Source organism: Carassius gibelio, chromosome A12, assembly GCF_023724105.1.
Source record: "Carassius gibelio isolate Cgi1373 ecotype wild population from Czech Republic chromosome A12, carGib1.2-hapl.c, whole genome shotgun sequence".
NCBI lineage: Eukaryota > Metazoa > Chordata > Actinopteri > Cypriniformes > Cyprinidae > Carassius > Carassius gibelio.
In genome coordinates, this window is record NC_068382.1 from 20,779,107 (window position 1) to 20,803,374 (window position 24,268).

Here is a 24,268-nt window from a genome sequence, read left to right on the forward strand (position 1 = left end):
GCTTGTGTTTGAGTTTTGATTTGAAATCTTTGAAATGCACAAATGTCACAATGTATCTCCAGTGCTGCAGGTAGGATCATATTTGCCTTAATTTTCTTCATTTCATAATTTAAATGTGTGATTTATAAGTTTATGTGTGTGTGTGTGTGTGTGTGTCTGTTATTTTGAAAAAGTCTCATGCTTTATTTTATTTTTTATAAAAAATACAGGAAAAACTAATATTATGGAATACTATAATTTAAAATATTTGTATCTATTTGTATTAAAAATGTAATTTATTCTTGTAATGTCATTTATACATCTTCAGTGTCACATGAGCCTTCATAAATTCTGATATGCTAATTTGGTGCTTTAGAAGCATGTAAAAGTTGATTCCTTAAACTGCTATTTATAATTTTTAGGGATTTTTTGATGAATAGAAAATTTAAAATGGTATTTGAAAATGTTTACACACACACATACTCACCTTTGATCGACATATATCCTTGCTGAATAAAAGTGGTAATTTATTTTTAATATGACCAACCCTGTGTATTTATAATACTATATATATATATATATATAAAAATACTGCTCATAAAAAAATAAAGGGAACCACAACACATGTTAGATCTGAATGAATGAAATAGTCTTATTAAATACTTTGCAGTTACATTGTTTTGTTTAAGTGTTCCCTTTGTTTTTTCTTTAGCTATATATATATATATATATCATGTTGTATTTGTGTGGTAGGTAGTTTGCTATGCAGTGGTCATGAGTTGCATCAGAAAAGTATCTCACTGCATCTCCAGCCAGGACTGGAAACAACGTCTGGCTGCTCTGGACACATTTGGCTAAGATATCAGCTCATATAATCTCCTAAGTATCAACCTCTGCACCTGTCCGGCTACAACACTCGATACCACTCCGCTGTTTCCTTCGCAGTTGTCCTCTATGGTTCCACTTCTCTCAGCACCTCCATTAGATGGCCACATATACTTGTATGCTGAGATTTAGGAAGAGTGGCAGGGCAAGGCATTCCTCCCCTCGTAAAGATCTGCTCTGGATGCAGCCAGTGCCTTTAACATCACAGAGGCAGTGAAGGGATGGAGGGGGAGAAAAAGAGCGAAACAGCTGTTCCTAGCATGTCAATAGATTAAATAGCAGTTCCAGCTCTCCTGGGGTTCGCGGACTCTCCCACCATGATTTTACAGTTTCCACTCTATAGGGTTTTTTGTGTTGAACACTCTGTGTGGGACGAAGTGCACAGACCTTCCAGTACCCAAACATGGAAAGGGCCATCTTGCACACTTTTTTAGGATATTGCTGTAGTCATATCCATTTGCTTATAAGTACTGCACTTGTAAATTGTTTAATTTTCCTGTTTAAGTTATATTTTTTAGCTTTTTTATCATGTCAGGCTTGAAGAATGCATCATAAATGGAGTAATCCTCTTCTCAGGAAAAATGCAGTTTGACTCCGAGTGTCATGAAGCGAGTTTCTCACAGTGCGTTCATTCATTATGAGCTGTGAACCCTGAGGAGGTGAGCACATTTCCCATAATGATCTTTGGCGCTCTGTGGTTTTTCTCATCCAGCTTGGATTCTCATTACAGTTTTAACAGCCTCCCAGACCTTCATTTGTTACAACAGCAACAGGTGGATTTCTCCTCTCTTTTCATTTACAAGCAACAAAATTCTTTGAAATCTTACACATAAATGCAAGATGATTTCATTTTTGGTTGTTAAAGCAAATTTTTTCTTGGTTTAGTTTATAAAGGAGACCGATTACAATTAAGAATAAACCTTTCTGAACTCTTAACACTGAGCGAAAGCTGTAAACAGTATTTTTCTAAAATGCTGCTGCTGTTTAAGCATGTTAGGCAAAGTGACAAACAATTTTTGGCAGACGTCGGACAGCAGTGTATCAAGTATTCTTGGAACGAACTGTGAAAGGAAAACAGTGTAGTCAAAAGCTTTTGAAACTGATTTATACCTACTCGCCTATATATTGCTTGAAATCATTCATGGGGTGGACGAATATTTCTTGGGCAAAGTAATCCTTAAACTTCTTTAAACTCACACAGATATATAGCCTCAAGAGAGTCATTCATTTCTGAACCCGCACAGTGACATCAATCTCAGAAATGTGGTCTCTGAACTGATTTTGAAAATTTCGCTGTTTTTTCGTCATTCAGTATGTATTCGAGGGAACTTAGGCATTTTATGATTGTTTCATCTGATCTACATTCATGCATATTAAAGGCAGAAACTTTTGTCCAAAACGACTTAAAGCACATTCAAGATAAGCATTTTGTAGGTAGTTCTACCCATGACCTTGGAAACATGCACTACTGTTTAAGCTACATGAATTTCTGGAGACATAAAATCAAACATAAATTCTAGAATTCTGTCCATTTTTCCATTTAGTATTTTGTTGGCATTTACATTTGTGGCAAATCACTATTCAGAAAAGATCCAGACATTGTTTATTTTTCTGAAGCCTCTTCTTTTCACTAAGAAGATTGTATGTTTTTCATTTTCTAATTTGAAATGAATTATTGTCCATGCAGGTCTTAAATCATTAATTATATTTTGCTTGATTCACAAAGATGTTTCAAACTCAATTTATATATATATATATATATATATATATATATATATATATATATATATATATATATATAGGCTCAAATTACATAAGTGTATATCTGTGAAAGTTACTAAGAGTTTTTAAAAACTTTAATGAACAACGCTAAAATGATTATATTTATAATTCTTAAAATATAATTACGCATCTGTGGTTTTTCCTCTCTCTTTTTAGTCTGTCATGAAAGTGCAGAGTAATGCGCAAGCTTCCCAAAGTGTACAGCCTATACAATCTGAAAATATCAGGACATTTTTAAACTGATTTCGGGGCACGAGGAAGTCTATAGTATTTTTATAGGCTAAATTTAAATGTTTCTATCGATATTCGAAATAATTAATAAGCTAGAAATTTTATACAATGTCTTCATCCAGTAATTATGAGCAACTGGGGGAAAAGGAACGGAAATTCATTGGTCAGAGGGTGTGTGACCCCGGAAAGTGCTGCATTTTATACTCCTCTTCACTTTTTAGGCAGTAGAAATAATAAGCTGCATCTTTATAAACCAAGTTTATATCGAGCTGAAGCGCCGCTTGTTTTGTTCTTCAAAACGACACAACACCGGCCATTAATGACCAAATGCGTGACTGTAAAATATCTAATACAGCAGATTTAAACTTTATTTTATTGAACCTCTTAAATTGACATGTAAATAAACATTTACAAAAATAGAAAGACATTATAAAAACCCAATAGTTTAGTAATTTGGTAGTTTAATGAAGTTCCGTTTATTATATGTGATTTAAAATTATTTAGTCACAAAAATTTAGCCTATATATTTTTTTTTCTGAATTGTTTTTAAATTATTAAAAACATATTTTATAATTAAGAAAATTGGGAAAATATCGTGTCTAACTTTTTATTTGCATTAGTTGATGTCTGTGAGCAGATGAAGATTTATCGTAACTAATAAACTTCTGACTCAGATTAATGCGATACAGGCTAACAGATTTTGTTATTGCACTACACGTTTGTGTAAGACGTCGTGATATTTATACCCCGATTCTTTAGACTTCTGAATAGCTAAATGAACGTATAGCCTATGTTTGAAAGTATAATGATAATAATAATAATAATAATAATAAATAATGATAATATACATTTGCTTTAGATAGAAGAACAATAACTTTTTATAATTTAGTTTAACATTTTAATAAATGTAAGAAGTAGGCCTATATATATATATATGCATGAAATATAGGCCTAAATGCTAGATTTAATAAATAGCCTGTACTTTGAATGAGAACGTTGCTGGACTTCCAAATTCTGATTCCTTTCTAAACAGTTGAGTTGCGTAAAATTGGTAACACTTTGTAAACTCCTCAAAACTGGAATAAAAGGATTCCGGTCTAATGTTTCTCTATCCAATAAGAGCGTTTAATCCGCACTGCGACCAAGTGTCTTGTCTAAAACCCCCTCCTATATTGCTCTCTGATTGGCAGGCGTTTTGAAACAACTCCGCCTTCATTCAAATGCGTGCTCAGCGGTTGGCTGGCCCTGTTGCCAATCACACACACCAGCGCTGTATAAGGTCAACGCTCTCGAAAGCGCTCAGACGCGCGAGGATGCGGCGGGAGCAGCTCCCGTGGCCGTGAATCATGTGCACTAGTCGTTCTCATCAGTCTTCTCGCCTCCTCCCGCAGATATGACCGAGAACAGCAGACTAAAATCGCATTCCTAGATGCCCCGTCTACTTTGGGTTAATTTATTTCTCGTTTGAGGATTATATTGTGGACTCCAATGGCTTTTAAAGACTCCTGAGGGGGATTCCTGAAGCTCGTCCTGGACCTGGACAGAACTGTACCTACCTGTCAATATGTCCAGCTGGAGTGTCATAGTCTGCACGCACATTGCTTATGGAATATAGCCTGTTCTGTCACCATTTTTACGCACTCTCCGTCAGTCCCGTGAAGAAGAAACTCGGGCTCCTCTTCATCATGCTGCTCCTCTGGGTCTACATGCTGTACTCCTGCGTGGGCTACTGTGCCAGTATGCCACCAAGTTTAGTTGTGGACAATAATAATAACAACCGAGCGAAGGAGACGGAGTTTCTCGGGAAATATGCCGAGGCAGAAAGTGGCCGGCCGGACCTGATGATGTCCAAGCTCCTGTCCAGACCGCAGAGCTCGTGGACGGACGTGGAGTTAGATTATGATGAGCCTACGGTACGGAGAGCTCCCAGAGACTTCAGTAAAGATGAAGTGGACCCAGACCGAACTGACGAGTGGGACGACGGACGGAGAGTTTCCCCACTGTCAAGTTTCTCCAACGGCTCGGGCAGTAAGAAGCTGCCTCAGGCAATCATCATCGGAGTGAAGAAGGGCGGGACGCGCGCGCTGCTGGAGTTTCTGCGCGTGCATCCAGATATCCGCGCTGTCGGAGCCGAGCCGCACTTCTTCGACCGTAACTATGACAACGGACTGGACTGGTACAGGTAAGAACGTTAATAATGAATAGACTCACTTATACGACATATACTTCCATTCAATTATATTGTCCTCCAGTGATGTAAAAAATAGGCTACACTTTGATTTTAAACCTACCCTTTCCAAAATAGCTATTTTATTACTGTTTATTATTTATTTTTATTTCATTATTATTATTATTATTATTATTAGCCTATTATTTATCCCTCATGTTTTTTTTTTTTTTTTTTTTTTTTTTTTTTTTTTTTTTTTTTTTTTTTTTAAACAATGTGTTGGCATATTCAGCTCAAGTCTCGTACGAGCAGAACAAGACTTGAGCTGTTAATTTAATCCTAACTAAAATTTTACTTGAATTTAATTGCTACATTTAGTTAATCTGATTGACTAACCCATGAACAATTTAGTTGTCCTTTTACGACCACTTTGAGTTTAATTACTAAAGAGGCTCTGTGCACGGCTTTTGAATTCCTTCAATTCATGATATATCTCAGCTTTAATAGTTTGGCCTCTGCGTTTTGCTTATTAAGTAGCATGAACCAAAGAAACACTATTATTTTTTTTCAAGAGCGATCCTTGTCCTCCCTCATTCATTGGCCCTTTTGTTGTATCTGTCATTCATTATGTAATTCTACCCTTTGACTCGATCTCAAACCATCATAGGCAATCAAATATAATAATTATTATGTAAATGGGATGTTCGGTTTGCAATCAGCCATCTATAAACGCATAGTTGAAGTATGTTTTCAGTTTCCAGTTTAAACATTTACTTTGGTTCCGCTGTTTCTGCTACCGTGGAACTGTTAGACTCGTAGCTTAATGTAACATGGTCCTTTAAATACACATTCATTTCAGACGGATAGTATTCAGATAAACCCAATATCTCGGTAAAGATGGACTGTTTTATTTTTTTTATTATTTTTTATATTTTATTTTTTTTGGTGATTGTAATATCTTGAGAGATGACTCGTCTCCGACCGCAGATGACGCAGTGGTCTCTGTTGGACACAGTGATCATTGCAGGTTAACGGACCTTTGCTTTTGCGGTCACTTTTAAAAAACATAAATTGTTAACTATATTTATACTATATTTATTTATAAGCTATATTTATTTATTTTTTTGCCAAGACCTCGGTCTTACGTTACAATTACCTTAAATATGATTTAAAACAAATATAGTAGGCTACTGCAAACCTTTAAAATTGGAAAGTGCAGTTCAAAGTATTTTGCATTGCCCTTTTGATATATATATATATATATATATATATATATATATATATATATATATATATATATATATATATATATATAAACCCTTAAACCGGGTATAAATGACAAAAAATAACTGTCGATTTGAAAAGTTGGATAACGATTAGATAATTTCAACAGTGTGACTGACCTTCATTTTCGGTGAGCAAGTTGTTATCTGAATCAAGAGAAATTAATGGAAAATAAAAAGCAAACATCTAAGTAATATGACATAATGGAATCAATTAAATTAGTAGCTTGTGAATGATAATATACTTTTTTATAAAGTATTTTATGTAGGTTTAGCTCATGTGCAGCTGTGTTTTTCTTTTTGTGCTGTCCAAACCGAAAAATGTAACGTTAAACTTTTCGGCTTGCATTTGAAATTGCATTTCCATTTATAGTTACGCATAGCTGTTTCTTTTGAGCCTGCTTTGGACATGTTTAATTGGCCCATTTCATTGTAACTACTGAAGTGCACAGAGCACCGTATGAGAGCTCATAAATTCATTACACTCGCTGTTAGAACTCGGGACATTTGTTTCAATTCAACTTTCGGAGAAGTTTTTTTATTTTTTACTTTTAGGTTTTAAATAACTGTGTTGCAGTTATTTAAATGTGATGACATTTTGATTAACTATTTGTTAACATTATTAATGTTCTATAAAGTGCATTGAAATAAATCTATAGCTTGTATAAAATGAAACTGAAGAAAGAAAGGGGGGTTTATTGTCCCAGAGTCTGTCTCTGCTTACCCCAGACACAGAGGAAAGAAACACTCAATAAGTTGATAAAAAAAAAAAAAAAAAAAAAAAAAAAACAGTTCTGGACTGCACGCCTGTCTCTCTAAATGGATTTGCAAAGGTTTGAGGGGGTGAAAGCCCTGCACTTTTAAATATATGCAACGTTTCAGGGCCCCTTTAACCAAAAAACAGGACGGCTGAAAGAATGGGCGTTGTAGTGAATGCTCGGTAGTCCAGCTCAATGAAAAGGGAATTGTATACATGCATGTTGAGAGGAAAAAAGGATTTATTTGATTAATTATTTAAATGCCAAGGCCTGCACTTCAGTCTAATGCAAATTCAGGCTGATCCAGCAAAATCAGTCAAGATTGTACCAAAATTGTTCAGTTTCTTTAAAATTGTTGTTCATTTGCTGTGTTGACTTTACTGATGGGTTATGCTATCTTTTAAACCACATACAAAAAGAAAATAAAGTGGTCAGAAGTGTTCAACTATGATTATTTCTATTAAATTTTTACCAAGTTTGAAACTAATTATTTTTGTTTTATTTCAAATTTTTGTTGTTGTTGCCAAAAATAGATGCCGGGCATCTGTCATTTTCCCTATATAGGCATATATAATATATATGCCTCCAAGTAAACACGACTGATAAAGTACCTGAAAACACGGCGTTGAAGGGTAAAATGTTTGTTTTCCACTCTTATGAGAAAGTTTTCTGTCTCAAGTGTTGCAGGATTCACATGCCTCTGCAGCTGGTTTGAGTTGGACATTCGATGCCACACCAAAATTCTATATCTGGCCACTGCTGTTTGGGCTGAAGATACGGGGCACAAACAAAAGCAGACCTATGTGTTTTTTTTTTTGTTTGTTTGTTTGTTTTTTTTGGTTTTGTTTTTTTTCACTCTCACTTTTTTTTCTTTCTCGGATGTCTCCATGTGACCTGGTCTACAACGGTGTGGCAGAGTGTGTCAGACAGAGCGCTTGAGGTGAACCCTCTGTGCTGACTGGATCTTTGTGTATTTTTAAAGAAGTGATATGTCCAAAGTGATTTTAAATTTTTTATTAATTGTCTGAGTTTTAGAGTGTCTCATATACTCATCAAAGTGATTTGCTGCGTAATGGAAAAGAGAGTTCATAGAGTTCATAGATAATTTTAAAATAATGCAGCACACGGAAAGTTTGCAAGTAATCTTAATAAGGTGTTTTTACTTTAGATTAACTCTGTTTATCAGAAAGTTGTGATTGACCTTTTCAGACCTTTCTGTGCTAGAGAGAGCTAGAGAAAGAGACATTGCAGATGAGCTTTTGTTCCTCAGTACTGGTTAGACCTGTTCAGGCTGCTTTAGAGAGTGTAAGTCCTTTGTATCATTCATAGACAAGCATTATCTGCAGGCACTTCACATTTTGTTATGATCTTCTCCCAAAAATGTCTGGTCAATGTAGAGTTTGTAACAACTGCGAGTTTAATTGCAAGAGATATTACAGTCTGAAAGTTGTTGCTGATTGAATTATTGAGTAATAACTTTGGCAATTCCCCTTTCACAGTTTTCTGTTTCAACGACATTTCTGATTTGTGAGACCTTGCAAAATCTCTGCTGGTTTTACTGCTTTTTTTGCGGAGACTGTGATGATTTAATAAGCAGTTGAGCTGGCTTCTCAAAAATCCCACACACCCAGATAGATAGGGTCCCAGCTGGAAAAGCAAATGTTTTGGAGGCCCTGGTGCAAAGTTTGACTTAGTATTACATAATTTTTAGATCTACCAGAGCAGTTTTTGTAGTCAACAACTTGTTGGTAGTCAACCATACAGTAAACAAGCTCTTCATACAACTGGTAACGTTTAGTCTGTGTATCTTTTTCCAATGAGTGTTTGAAAGTCAGGTATGTAGTAGTACAATGCAGTTCTTTTGTGTGCAATCCCCGAGTCCATCCTGAGATTAAGGGTGTGTATATTGAATAGCAGCTATTAAACAACATGGTCTGTAACTGCCGACCAACAAAGGACAAGTGAAGCACTGTTCTGTAGAAGGGAAATGCTTCGCAGAAAATCCCATTTGGCTGTCGGACCAGGGAACGCTCTCGGAAGCATGTCACTTGAAAGTTCTGAAGTGCTTGGAGGGCTGCGACCCCCTGCCACCTTGTCCAGATGAGCACTTCCATCCGTGGGATGGCTAGTTCTGGATGGATGCCTCTGCTTTTGTACCCACACTCAATGGGTTTTTTACGCCACCATGTAGGTGACCCATACAGAAGCTGTGGCCAGTGACCCCCTCCTTCCTGATTGTACAATGCAGGGGCCACCATGTGTAAGTGGTACCGGGTGAGATCAAGCTAAAGTTTGGCTGTGCCTGCTGGGTGTTTTGGTAAACATTGAGCTGTAGTTGACTGCTTAGACTGGGTATTGATACAGATATTTCATTCAGATTAACAGTGTCACAATATGATTAGATTTTGATTCATTTTGACATCTCAGTTGTCTTATATTGTCTATTTAACTTTTATACGAATAAAAAAATAAAATAACTAAGGTAGTTAAATTATACAGGGAAGCTTCTAATGTGGTACATTACAAAAAAAAATATATATATAAATGTAAAAACGAAAAACCGAGCATATTTTATCATATTGCTTCATTATTATTTATTTATTTATTGTGTCAGTGCTTGAAGTCCATGAGAACAACTATAGAAAATTTGTTTTCTTGACACACTGACATAAATTAAAAGATCATTCTAAGAATTTAGACTGTTCAACTGAAGATAGTGTTTATTGAGAAATCTTTTTGACCGTACTATATACATTTTGCTGTTGCGGTAAGTGTGCAGTATGGTGGTTGGTGACTTCTGTAGAAGCAATGTACTCCCCCACACTCACACAGATAAGCACAGAGTAATGACTCAAGCCATCTTAGACCCTGTGGGACTTCATGTATTGATTAGTTTATGCTGTGGCGGGCACTGTGTGGTGTTGGGTTAAAGATCTTTGTGGCTCGGGTTATCAATGAATCAGTTGAGCAACGTTGCCTCTGTAAAGACCATCTGCACTGCAGGTGAGACCCGATCAAGCCCTCATCCTGCCTGAGCACACACACTTAGTTATCAGACTCCAAAATAGATGGGAATTAAATGCAAATATGTTGTGTGTGTGTGTGTGTGTGTGTATATATATATATATATATATTAAATAAATAAATTATATAAATTTATTATAAATATCGGTTCATTCATTTTTATTTTATAATTGTTATTATTATTTTTTTACCTTCTTTGCTTGTAGTCATTTCGGTAATTGCTGTAAAACTATAAACTGATCCAGGATTAGGATCAGCATCCATGAAAGCAGTTCTGTCTCATAAAAGAAAAGACTTCCTCCTCTCAGCTGGATCTGAACCTTGACCGGTCATCCTTTCAGCAGTCAGCAGGTTGACATCCTCTATTGAGAGTCTGAGCAGAGCTGACTGAGGACATTCAAAGGACTGCCTCCAAATGATGCTTTAGTGTTGGCAAAACTGCTCAGCATCCTTTAGACCAAAGGATTATTCTGCTTTTGTGTCAGGCCTCAGCTCCGTTTCTGCTTTCTCTTCTAATGGAACTCATCTCTCACACTTGTGAGAAGTGAACGACTCTGATATTTCTGTCCAAATTACCATCTCCTTTGTCTCATCTTTGTATTTCCGCTGAAACTCACATTTGTGTATAGAAATATGATGGTGTGTTATTGTTGAAGAACACACATAAGGTCCCTCTTGTACATGTTTTCTCTTCTCGTACCCCATATTAAAGTTGGGCCCCACATTGAGCTCTAGTTTTCCCATCAGAGGCGGGGTTGTTGTAGGCCTCAGTGCCCACATAAGGCCACCCCCAACTGGGCACATTGGTCAGAGAGAGAGAGAGTGGGCCCCTACTTGAGCTGGCATGGCTTTACCAGTGGGGTAGACCAAGCAGGGAGGGTATTAGTCTGGAGAAAGGGGCTTTCATTCGCCAAATTACCACCGACTAATTGTGAAAGGGATGGCCTGTGGAGAGGTGGACAGTAGAGGCCCACTGTGGTGGTCTGCTATTGAGAAACTACAGAGAAAATCAAAATAACATGGCCGTCCTTAGCAGGAACCTCCTGCCGGAGGATAAAATAAAGGCAGACAGGAAACTTGTGTTTCTTACCCTCCTACTGAAGTATTGTCTCTTATACACACATTCAAACAACACATGCATATGCAAACCATTGACAAATAGAGGATAAGTGCTTGTTTGTAACTTTTTTTCTTTCTATTGGAAATAATTTATATATACGTTCTCTGGTTGATTGGACAGCTGAAAACAAGAGAAATAAGCAAAATAAAGCCCTTCCCCTTCCACCTTTCAATTGATCTGAGTGGCCTGTTGTTTACAGACCCTCCCTCTGAGCTTGCCGTGAATTGGACTCTTTTTAAAAGAGGTGATAATTTGGATGTCGGATGTCAGAATAATGCAAGCCCTTTTTCTTAAACAAGCCCATTCATTGTAGCCAAATAAACAGCATTTACAGGAGCCTGGGGGCTACAGCACGCGGCAGCCAGTATGGTCCGGTAATTGTTGGCCCATATCTCCTGCCAGGTCTGACTCCTCCCAAGTGTGTGATCATCAGCACACATTTTCTAAAAGATTTATGCCCTGTGGAGGATTATTAGCACAAGGAGTGAGAAAGAAGTGACCATGGAAAGAAACTTGTTATATAACTGCTAACCATAGATTATATTTTTAAAGGCACTGTTCGTGTGTATGTGTCTCTCTGTCTGAAGAAAGTGAAAAGCAGAGGATCAGGGAGCAGTAGAGACCCCCTGAGGTTTCCATTAACCTCAGCGAGAAAAGAGCAGACAATTGAAGGAACACACATAAACACACTCTGCTGATGTACCCAGAGGAGCACAACATGAGCTGAGCTCTAGGGCAGCATAGAGAACCACTGTCACCACTTTTGTCCTCACACTTTCTCTTTCTTTCTTCTAGGAAAATAAGTAAAAACTTGTGACAAGTCTGTATGTCATAATTTTTATAGTGAGAATTACTTTTCTACATTGTTACTAATGAACAGATGTACTCTTGTCACTATCTTCTTCACAGATTCTTTGGATATATATTATATAATACTGTTTTGTTTTGTTTTGTTTTTTGGGGGGGGGGGGGGGGGGGTTATATATCGGTCACAAATGTAATATCAGGGCATCCTTAATTGCATTACTATTCCATAGTACTGTATGAATATTTTCAGCAACCAATAGGAATAGTTGAAGTAAAATCATGTTTTTTCTTTTTTTTTTTTTTTAAACAAACCAAGCTAGCGTGTTAATCGTTTGCTGCTTTATCTTGGTTTCATAGCCCATTTCTCAAATGTCTCTTCAAATCTGCATTGTGTTTGAATGGCTTGTCCTCTTGGGACCAAGACTTTAGATCATGTTTCTTTTCGGACCTTAAGGCCTTCTGTAACGCAGACAGTGGAGAGAAAGAAAAGCAAAAACATTTTTCATCGTATTCACAATGCATCAACATGCCTGGTGAAATAACAACCCCTGAAATCAAATTACACCTGTGACATCCGCACTCGGCTGATTACTTTCAGCAGAAGCGTTTGACAGTGATTTCTTTTTGTTTCATGCCAGTTATACTGTCTTCAACTGAGATACCGAAGTGGACTGTAACTAGGCTATCTTCCAAAAAATGTTTGCAGAGTTTTCTTAGGAGAGATCAGTATGCTCTTTTTAGTCTTCTTGACCTATCAAGCAGTTTCACTGTCAGCTCTGGTGCTTTTACCACTTAATTTAGCTAATTGTGGGTTAGCAATGAAGAATGCTAGTTTAGAGGAATTTGTAAACCATTAACCCTCAGCGTCAAAGTAACGCAGCTGTGCCGTAAGCCTCTGATGTAACCGGTTGACAGACTTGGAGGAAATTCCCAGCTCTTTAAAGCACACCTGTCTTCAAAAGCTCCTCAGCTGGAGCAGATCGTGTGCCAAGCAAAACAGGATGTAATAGGTGCGTGCATGTGTGTTCTTGTGTTTGAATGTGATTGCTTTTAAAAGTGAAAAAAGGGCTGAAATCTTGGAAGTCTCTATGCCAATTTTACAACAGTTTAGTGAGATAACCTACTGTCTAATGAAATTATATTTTTAAAGTGCCAGCAGGAGTTTTTTTTTTTTTTTACTTCAATGTTAATCCTTGTTAGTGGAGCAGCTGTGGCCTAATGGTTAGAGAGTTGGACCTGTAACCCGAAGGTCGCATGTTCGAGTCTTGGTGCTGGCAGGAGTTGTAGGTGGGGGTGTAGTGAATGAACAGCACTCTCTTCCACCCTCAATACCCATGGCCGAAGTGCCCTTGAGCAATACACTGAACCCCAGTTGCTCCCCGGGCGCAGGATATAGCTGCCCACTGCTCCGCGTGTGTGTTCACGGTGTGTTCACAACTCAGTGCTGTGTGTGTGGATGGGTTAAATGCAGAGCACCAGTTCTGAGTATGGGTTACCATACTTGGCAAATGTCATGACTTTCACTTTCACTAATTCAGTAAGTCACTGAAATGTTTAGATTTGTATACATCAAGTGGATGTATTGTTATGTGAATTATGTGGAAATGTTTTTATTAATTTAGACTTCAGGCATATATGCACACTCTTTGGCTTTATAGCTCTGCTAATAGCCTTTATAGCTTCGTAAACAAGCTAAAACCTCATCAAGGCTAGTTACACTAAACAATGCTAACAGTCTCGAGACTCGTTGTGTCACTAAGTGGGAATGTAAATGAAGTGGGGGACTGAGTCCATTAACACCCTCTACAGACACCCAAAGTAAACAAGCTTATGCGGATTAGCAAGAGCAAGATAAACACTGTGGTACTGGCTTGATCACAGCTAATAACTAAAGTAGATTCAATGGGAAGGCTATTATTTGTGGAGTTACTGAGAGTACGGGGTAAGTCAATACTGAATACAGGATATGTAATTATGCATTATGCAATCTGGATAATAACAAAGTCTATTTTTAAATAGAGTTGTTTGTGTTTGCCAAAATTATTTTATTTTCAGGATTTGCATTTGCCAAGTAAAAGTTTGGAACTTCCCTAGACATGGTAGGGATTTGGTTAATATCAGCATAATAATTTCTTGTTGTAAATAAATTTAAAGTAGCTTGCAATTATCATCCAGGGTCAGCAATAATAATTTTCTTTTTAATTACATAATAATAGTAATATATAGTGGGTATAGAAAAGAATCACCCCCTTTAATTAATATATATATATATATATATCTGTTTGTCTCTGTCTGTCTTTCTATATATTCTTTTTTTTTTTTTTTTTTTTTGCTTTGCAGCCTGAAATGAAGAGAGTGAAAGTTTTAACATTAACACAAAGATATAACACCAGCAAAATAAACCAAAATCACTGAGTTGGAAAAAGGATCTGAGTTGGAAAAAGGATGGAGGTGTTATTGTCCCATTTGGGGGCTGTTTCTCTGCAGAAGGGGTTGGAGCACTTGTCAGGATAGAAGGAAACATGGATGGGGCAAAATACAGTCAAATTGAGGAAAATATGCTGCCCTCTGCCAGAAAGTTGTCAATGGTAAGAATGTATACCTTCCAACATGACAATGACCCAAAGTACACAGTGGTTGAAGGAGAAAAAGGTGAATGTCATTGCATGGTCTAGTCAGAGCACAGACTTAAACCCCATTGAAGACTGCAGTCCATAAAATAGCCACCACCAAACTTAACTGAACTTCTGTTCTGCAAAGAAGAGTGGGAAAATATAGCAAAGTCTAGATGTGCATAGTTGACACAAGTCCTTTTTTTGGGACATTTTGGTGTTATATTGGTTATATCTTACATGTTAGATGTAATAAGTTGCACAGCTGGGTAAAACAAAAACTGTGTCCGTCTTTATTTCTGGCTACAATGCAACAAAATGTGATCATTTTTAAGGGGGGTGATTCTTTTCTATACCCACTCTATACACATCACAGTCAGACAAACCCCTTTGGAAGCTTAAATGCTTACTGGATAAAAATTTGACCCAGATTTCTTTTAATTTTTTTAATTTTTGGTCAGCACACCTTTATAGCAAACATTAAAAACACCTTAAAGATGATTTAAGGTTAGTTCTAGAATTTTTGTTGTTATTAAATGTTCTGAATTTATTTTACTTAAACTGTTTTCTTCATTTTTTTTTAAATCTTTTATCAAATGCACATTTATTTACAAAATTATGATTTGTGTTATTTTTTTGTCCTAAACTTCACTATATTGCAGTATGCTAAGTTATTAGGATGGTGATTTTTGCCTTAAAGACATTAAAAATGGCAAAACAGACTTGCATTAAAGGAGCAACCTTAGCCGTATCTAGAGACCAGAATATCATAAAGACTTGAGTGTCGACTTTTTTGACTTGGGCAAAGTAAGAAGAGACAAAGTCATCCTACTCATTATTTTAGGTATGACTAATGTTACAGAAACATCTCTCCAATAAAGTCAAATTTGCCAGTCCTTCAAAACGGCTCTTCAGCACATGCTACATGTTTACAGGCTCTGTAAAATGCATGCCTAAGTGAGAGAAAAGTGCACTTTATAACCCCATCTCATTCCTCCATCTTTTATTCAGAGCTGATGGCAGCCTCTGCTTGCACGGCCTTGTCACTAACATACGTAATTCCCCTCAGCTGGCATGACCGTAGGGCCATAACTCAATTTATGGCCTGGACAGCAGAAAACACACCCCACTCTTGTTTTAAAGAGATTTTGGTAGGTGTTGAATGGCAGCAAATAAAGCTGAAACAGAGTCTGGGCAGACTGCAGTGTACAGAGCCTGAGGTCTCAGTGATTTATACGTGTTCTGACCTCTCAGAGGCTGCTGTGTGTGCTTTCAAATGAGTTTGAGAGCGAGAGAGAGAAAGAAAAGAAAGAAAGAAAATGGGCCTGAAATTGTGGCTGGCACAAATCAAGGCTAGACCTCAGTATGACTGCTGAGTAGATAGTGTAGCCTACCCTCTCTCACGATACTCACTTTATGTCCAGTGTCTTTATATATACAACACTACAGGGAGACCTAAATATATTTTTCTGCCCTTGACACCCTAAAGCAGACCAGTCTTCATTCCAAAACCCAAGCCCCACGCTTTGAGAAAGAAAATATACAGATTAACAACTCAATGTTTCTCTTTAGTGTTGAGGGACCAACCATTCACAGATTCATGCAGATGTTTTTAGCCTCAAAGACACAGATAAAGTAGTTTTCAAAAAGTCTTAGCCTGGCTGCTAGGTCAGGCATAATAATTTAATGAGAAACTAGATCAGCATTAAGCTATAACTCTTTAGAGGCTGCTCTAAAGTGTGTCTATTCTTGGAGAAAGGCAGGTCAGAAGTGTCTGCAATCCTTCCCGTTCTTTTATTATTTATCCATCAGAGCAGTCACTCTACGTGAGAGAGGCTTTCTCCGTCCGTCGAATGCAGATCTAGTGACAAGATCCGTCAGCGAGAATGTCAGAAACTGAAGCTAAGACACACCAACACCTTAGACGGGCCCGACGGAGACGGTCGTTTACACCTCTTTATGTTTACGTCAGGGTTACATGGCAAAGATCAGAGGCTGAGGAGAAACCTGAGGAAGATCTAGACGTGGAACGAGAAAGGTTAGGCAAGGAAAAGGTAAAGTATAGCCGTTAGAAGCTGGGATATTCATAAAACACTCATGGGTGTGCTATACAGTCTCTTGGCTTCAGCTTTGCAGGTTAAGAAGAGATCTCTAGCAATTCTCATTTAGGAAACCAAACATCAGGAGGCTCTAAGTACCTCTCAAATACAGTGGTAACTTAAAGCTGTTGCACACATGCTCATCCTGGCTTTTTCGCTCTGTATTTTTTCTCTTTCTTTTCTCTCCTCACCACCCCATTACCATTCTCCCGGTGCTTGTGCTATAAAATCCAGCTTTGCTCCATAGATTTACGGCTGCAGTTTTGCTCTGCGGTTAAATATAATGTCAAGGCTCCAGACTCCGCGGGGTGTATTTCAAAACTACAGCCTCGCTCAGGTCGCTATGACGACACAGCAGAAAATATTGCCTGTATGGTGTGGCCTGGGAGGTGCCTGGATTTACCAGATGTAGCCTCACAGCCTCCCAGCAGGCTCTCTATACACGCTAAATAAGTGATCCTGCTCTCACAGTTGTTCCAGTAGTCGCTTGATATTAAAGGGAAAGTTCACCCAAAAAATAAGATTCCCTTTTCCCTCAGAATTCGTGCTCTGCATTTAACCCATCCAAAGTGCACACACACAGCAGTGAACACACACCCGGAGCTGTGGGCAGCCATTTATAATGCGGCACCCAAGGAGCAGTTGGGGGTTTGGTGCTTTGCTCAAGGGCACCGAAGTCGTGGTATTGCCGGCCCGAGACTTGAACCCACAACCCTAGGGTTAGGAGTCAAACTCTCTAACCACTAGGCCACGACTTCCCATATAGAACACATTATGAAACAAAGGCTGAAGTGTGTGTATATATACTTTTCTTTTGTTTTTTACTGTAAGTCGTATAGCTATTGGGACAAAATGAGAGGGAATTAATGATGAAAAAAGAATACATTTTGAGTGAACTAACCCTTAATGATTATGAAAAATTTTGACTCCAGTACACAGGCAAACTCTCACACTACCATTCTGGCACACAGGACTGCCATTTACATCACTATAACTGCTTTGCGGTTTGGGCGTTTTATCTTTCTAGTGTACCAAGCCCAAGAAGCTGTTAAATTCATTGGCAATTAATTTTATTTTATTTGACGGCTGAGAATTTATTACACTGCAGCTTACTCAAACAGCTCTTCATCTCGCCGCTACTGCAACGGCGGCAAGTTCTTATTCTGAGGACATGTCTATCAAAGACACACGCACAGGTGTTTCAAAGTTGTGTCTGTTTTGACTTGCTCTTCAGAACCAAAGTGCAGGTATGTCTGTGTTTCTTTAATCCCTCCGAGACTTGAAAGCACTAGATATAAAACATGCTTCTTGTCCCTATCAGTTAGGTATACAAAAGATAAAATGCACAGCAAAAGAAGAAAAAAGCTGGCCAGAATATAACCATAACAATGCCAGAGTTGAAAGACAGATATACTATAATCCTTGTCACTTGAAAGCAATGAGATCATAGATAAAGCAAGTTTAGGGGGTTTTTGGGGGGATACCATGTCCTACCTTAAGAAAAACAGGCTCTTCTTAACAAACCAAATTCGACAGAAGACAAAAACTTTGTTATAAAAACTCCCTTCTGTGTCTTTTGTTCTCTCTTGTGCTTTCGTCTGTCATTTTCTCCCTTTGTCGATTTATCTCTACTGGATAAAAAGCCTTTCAACATGCCCCTAGGGTCTTTCTGATCCTATATCTGATCCTACTTTCTGACTTATCGTTCTCTCCAGCTTAAACAAGACCCACTAAGCGCACTTCCAAAGTTGATCCAGAACAGCTATAACCATAAGGTCATGGGCAGAAATCTACTAGGAATTAATTACGACAGAAAACTCAAAAGGTGGGAGCAATCTTTGACCTTGGCTCAGCATTTGAGAGGAGTGACCCTTTTTATCAGTAGAATCATTTCAAGCACTCATATCCACTTTCGAATCCCCATTTTAATAATTAATACACAGCGTATCTTTACCTGCTCCATTGGTAGTGGGTGCCATGTCCTGGTGAGACACTTGAGGCACACGTTCAGCTCAAGAGCTCTCCACAGCCTCCCCTCGCACAGACCTGAGAGAGCTGGAGAAGTGCTTTCCACTCATCCTTCAATGGTCACCCTTCCCCCTTTCCTCTCTGGCCTCTGCACGGCCCTTGCTCTTTCAGATCATTGAAGGACAATGCTTGGTTTTCAAAGAAAAAAAGGGGGAAAAAGAGAGGGCCCCGGTGTCAAAGCTTTGCCTGTTTGCTGACAGAATGTCTAAAAAGAAGGACCCTAATAAATCAAAACAGGCAAGAAAGGCTATTGTTTTTCCGAGAGCTTGCCTACTTGTCTTCCTCAACCCCTTTCCTCCCTCCCTTTTCTTTTGCCCTCTGCCAAAGTAAAAGTAGTCAGATGAGAGGATCGTTGGAGGCAAAGTTTTTTGTGTCTTGGTCCAGACCTTTATCTTGAATTTTTTTTTTATTCCTTTATTTACAGGGATACACTTGTGTGTGCTTTATATTTGTGGCATTTTTGTTTGTGTTTCTTTCCTCCCTGGCACTGTACAGTAGGTGTGGGTGGTTCATTTTACTGAAAGCCTGCATTATCTCTCACCTCATTAGCACCACACATGCACACATACAGCTGGTTTGCTGGTATTGCGCAATAATTAATATATATATATATATATTTTTCTTTTTCCAAAACCATACACTAGGAGGCTAAATATTAGGAAGCCAACACGTTTATATTTCCTCTAAACTAGAAATAAACGGTTAAACCATGCAGATGAGTGTGCGAGAGTGCGTCATTGCATAAAAAGGCACTAACATAATCTGTTTTCATTTTGGAGAGATTAATGAGTTTTTTCCCCTTGTGTTCTTTTCCTCAAACTCTCACTCCAGTGTTCTGACAGAGCAGTAATCAAACTGATATTATCATAATTGGATCTGTGGCCAGCTCTTTAGAGAAGCCATGTAACCACACAAATCTGGCAACAGTTCTCCGTCAAATATATCAACACGTTACCTCCTGCAGCCTTAGGCGGTTCTCGCATTCTGAATCCAGCGCTGCATGATTTTCATTTGCAAAATGGGGATTTTTTTTTTTTTTTTTCACAGTTTCAGCTTTGTGATCTTGAAAAATCCTTTAGTGCAGAGAGTTGGTACTTTGCAGTTTCTGTACAGGAAAAAAACCCCCAGCAGAATCCAGCAAAGTTGCACCTGGGTTTACAGGAGCACCTGGTTCATACACATATAGCTTTGAAATGTATATCCGCATTGAAACTCTCTCTGTGGGTTTTGTTTATGATAACACATCTCTCTGCTGTGGTGCTGAGGGGCTCTCACCTCTAACTAGTGAACACCAGTGGTAAAAATAGTCAGGCTTTTACTGAAGGTTGTTTGGAGATATAGAATAAACTGTGATCCACTGAAGTGTGTGTGATATCCTTCAACAAATAAATTGCAGACTCTTGAATTGCTTGTAGCCTTGTTTGCACAGGGTGTAATCACACAAAGCAGGATTACACCGGACTCTTACGGTGCACTGTACAATGCAGCAGTAAATTAGCCCTTGTGCTAACAACACGGCTTGATACTCCAGAGACAACAGACCAACAAGAGCTTTATCTGTTTGCACAATGATACACCAAGGAGGCTCATTCTGGGTCTGTTGAAGTCCAAGCGTGGCTTAAATTTACACTTTATCTTATCTCCATCCCTTAAATTTGGTGTTCTGTTATTTTCTTCAGTTGATTTCACATCACGTCATATTTTATGCCTTTCTATTTTCAGTCAGAGAAATCTAAACTTTCTTCAGATGTCATTCCGCACATTTTAACGTCATAGTTTCTAAGCGCCTGTGCCAGCGAAATGGGATCCATACCCCCATGTGTTCGTTAAAGTCCTCTGTTATCAACTCTTCCACTATAATCCACTCTTCCTGACTGGACGAGGTTGTGAAACCCAAGCCTGTTTGGCGTTAATGTGCATGATCACTTATCATTTAAAAAAGTGTCCCTTGATTGCGGTCCTGCACATACCCTATTAATTTCACCCTGTAACTGCCTTAAAAGCAGCTCACTGTCTTTAAACAAGGCTGAACAACCTTCATGTGGAATGCACATATGTTTTAAAGGGCTTTGCTAAGTGTGGATATTTTTGTTAGCCTCTTTGAAGTATAAATGATTGTTTAGATCTGGGTGGTCAGTAGTATAAGACAATCGTTGAGGTCATACATTGGTCATACATTCAATTATTATTATTATTATTATTATGCCACTATAGATTGTTGTACACAATACTCAATTTTCACAATGCATATTAGTAGTAGTTCTCAATATTCATAATGCATATTTGTTATGTAGTAGTCTGTATCAGCATTGTCTTAATAAAGCAATATTGCTTAATCTAGGCATGATTTCAGGAAAGGAACAAATAACACTTGTCTAATGCTTCTAAAAGATTTTGTATTACATTAGAAAGCCCTTACTATTAAGAATTAGCCATGCCATTTAACATGGTTTGTGCACTTAATATGTTTAAATCCATGTTTTGTTTAGCAACCAATGCTAATCACATTTGACCCAGAATCATGGCCTTGAATCGGCTCATTGATTGAGGAGCGCCACATGCTCCATCTGTTTAATTGTGTTATGCAAATTCTGTTTTCATTAGACCTTCATCTTAACCTCCTTTGCTTTCTTTCTTTCTCCCTCTCTCCATAGGGACCTGATGCCTAAAACCCTGGAAGGCCAGATCACCATGGAGAAAACACCAAGCTACTTTGTGACCCACGAGGCTCCGGCCCGGATCTACGCCATGTCCCGCGACACCAAACTGATCGTGGTGGTCCGGGACCCCGTCACACGAGCCATCTCTGACTACACGCAGACACTGTCCAAGAAGCCTGACATTCCTACTTTTGAGAGCCTGACGTTCAAAAACAGGACTACAGGGTTGATCGACACCTCGTGGAGCGCCATTCAGATCGGCATCTATGCCAAACACCTGGACAACTGGCTGCAGTTCTTCCCCATGAGCCAGATCCTGTTCGTGAGCGGAGAGCGGCTGATCAGTGACCCGGCCGGAGAGCTGGGCCGTGTGCAGGACTTTTTGGGGCTCAAGAGGATCATCACAGACAAACACTTCTACTTCAACCAGACCAAGGGCTTCCCTTGTCTCAAAAAGGCAGAGGGCAGCAGCAAGCCCCATTGCCTGGGTAAGACCAAAGGGCGGACCCATCCAAACATTAACCCTGAGGTTGTGCAGAGACTTAGAGACTTCTACAGGCCTTTCAACATGAAGTTCTACCAGATGACTGGGCATAACTTCGGTTGGGATTAACCGTGAATGGAGGACTTGTTGTTTTCTTTCTTTTTCTGTGTATTTGAAATGGCAAAAAGACATTGAGATGATTGCTATATATATGTAAAATGTACAGAAATCTATTTTATAATAATTTATTTTTAATTTCTAAGCAATTAATTCACTAAGCTGCCTAACCATATTTCACATAACGTCCAGCCCAACTCTAGTCTCACCACCGACATTCCACCGTTTTGATTTGCATTGCGTATTTACACTAAGAATTAATTTAAAGGTGCTTCCGGATTCGAAAATGGTCTGAAAAAAAAAAAAAAAAAGTTTGTTACGGGTATTGTGCATTTACAAACCAACAGCGTCATTTGCGATTCATTCATTTCTGAATGTCCAGTGATGTGCATCTTTATGAATGAACTGTATTTCACTCTCTGACCACATTTCATGTGTCATTACACTCCATACTGGCCTGTGTCCTACTATGTTCGGCTGATAAGCAAGAGCTGATCTGATCGGTCCCTTTACTCAATAACATGACGATCAATACCCCTAATTGCTACTTAGCGTCACTCATGTTTAGAGTCAACCGCTGGCCTTTCACTTGCAGGTTCCTGTAATGAATGACCAGTCCGTCGATGGCTAAATCGTATCTCAGACAACAGCAAAGCAGCATGTAGACATTAAATCTGAATTGATCGACTGGCTTCCTCCAGCCTCAGAAACGGCCTGCTGTCCTGTCTGAGAGGTGCAAAGGTCAAGATAGCTTTGAAAGGAGCTGGATTTGTTTAAAAAGCAAGAGCCAAATGATGACATATGAGCCTCAAAGATGCCAGGCCCTTATCTTTATGAAGCTTTACTCAAATGTGACTCATATTAGAACATAAAACCCCTAACATGAAAAGTAGCATTTCTCGTTCATCCCATCAAAATGCGTTTCACGCCACATCTCCGTTCTCCTCTTCTTGCCAAATTTGAACAAGCTTGCATTGAGATGCCTCATTGTTCATCTTTTTCTCATGCAAGCCTTCACGTGCTTTTGTTTGTCTTTCTACTTGAAAGCACAGAAGAAAAGTCGGTCACTCTTTATCTGTGAAATTCTTTCCGTGACCACTGAGATGGCGGCTGTCTCGAAGGCAAGATGAATGCATGGGCTTCATGCAGCTCTGGTTACTGTTCACTCAGAGCACCTGATTCAGGATCAGCTCACAATGATGGGTTTAGGTGTGGGGTTTGAAGAGAGCATGGAGCCAACATCAGGCTGAGATGCTGTAGATGGTGAGGTCACAGGGAGGTTTTAAGGCAGAATATTGCATTTGCATTAGGAATGTACTAGAACTTCACCTTTTTTCATCCTTATTTAATATACTGAAAAATGAAATGCAGAGGGAAACTTTTGTCTAATTGTTTGGTTTTGGATGGATGCATTTAAAAAAAAAAAACGAAAGCGTTCTGTATCAGCTCACTGATTTTGGTTTTGCTTTACAACATGCTGTGCCTCGAACCAGTCCTGTGCTATGTTAAGCCAACTTCCTTTCATCTAGAGAGGAGACTGTAATATTTATCAGCTGTTAGGACACAGCCATTTGATTACTGTTGGCCTTCTAGTCTGAATTAAGGGACATTTTATTCAATTCAAATAATCAAATGTTCTGAGGAGGCATAAGAGAAACAATGTGAACTGTAATGAAATCATCAAAGCTTCTTTCTTGCATTCACATTACGTTTAAATGCAAATCATTTGGATGATGGAAAATAAAATAATATCAAGTAAATTGTCATCAAATTCTTGCCTATGGGGCCTCCTGTGATTTTTACCAGTGCAATTTAGTTTATTGGTTCAGAAACAACTGTCCCAGGATGTATGATAAAGTTTGTCCCTCACTGATTACATGTGAACTGCATATGATTCTGATCTGTTGGTATGAGCAAAGTTTCATATTTTTGCTCTTGGTCAGGCAGTGTGGGCTGATGCATCTGTTTAATGGTTGAGTTTTATTCAACCTCATAGAGATACCCAGATGTTAGAAATGTTTGTCTAACTCTGAGTATAACAAATGCATAGACTAGAAAGGATCTTTATGTACAAATGATGAGGAAGACATGTAAACCAAGTATTTTGTTTTATCAAAACGTAATTTTACAACATGAAAGAAAATGGAACAGATGTTTCAAAGATAATAAAATATTGAAAATTCATACTTTTGCTTTGTATGAAGAATAAAATAAAATATATATTTTACCAAA

General features: G+C 38.3%; 1 protein-coding gene across 1 annotated transcript; it reads left to right on the plus strand.

Moving 5' to 3' along the window:
• Positions 1–4,163: 4,163 nt before the first annotated feature.
• LOC128025464 (heparan sulfate glucosamine 3-O-sulfotransferase 3B1) lies at positions 4,164–24,268 on the plus strand. Its single transcript, XM_052611864.1, has 2 exons — positions 4,164–5,059; positions 21,430–24,268. Exons 1-2 carry the CDS (start codon positions 4,482–4,484, stop codon positions 22,046–22,048), a joined length of 1,197 nt encoding a protein of 398 aa, XP_052467824.1. The 5' UTR covers positions 4,164–4,481; the 3' UTR covers positions 22,049–24,268.

What these genes read in the sequence shown, in the direction of transcription:
- LOC128025464 (XM_052611864.1), top strand. Translation starts at nt 4,482, where the DNA reads ATGGAATATAGCCTGTTCTGTCACCATTTTTACGCACTCTCCGTCAGT. An exon ending in AACGGACTGGACTGGTACAG is followed by an intron (nt 5,060 to 21,429) that starts GTAAGAACGTTA and finishes CTCTCTCCATAG; the next exon opens with GGACCTGATGCCTAAAACCC.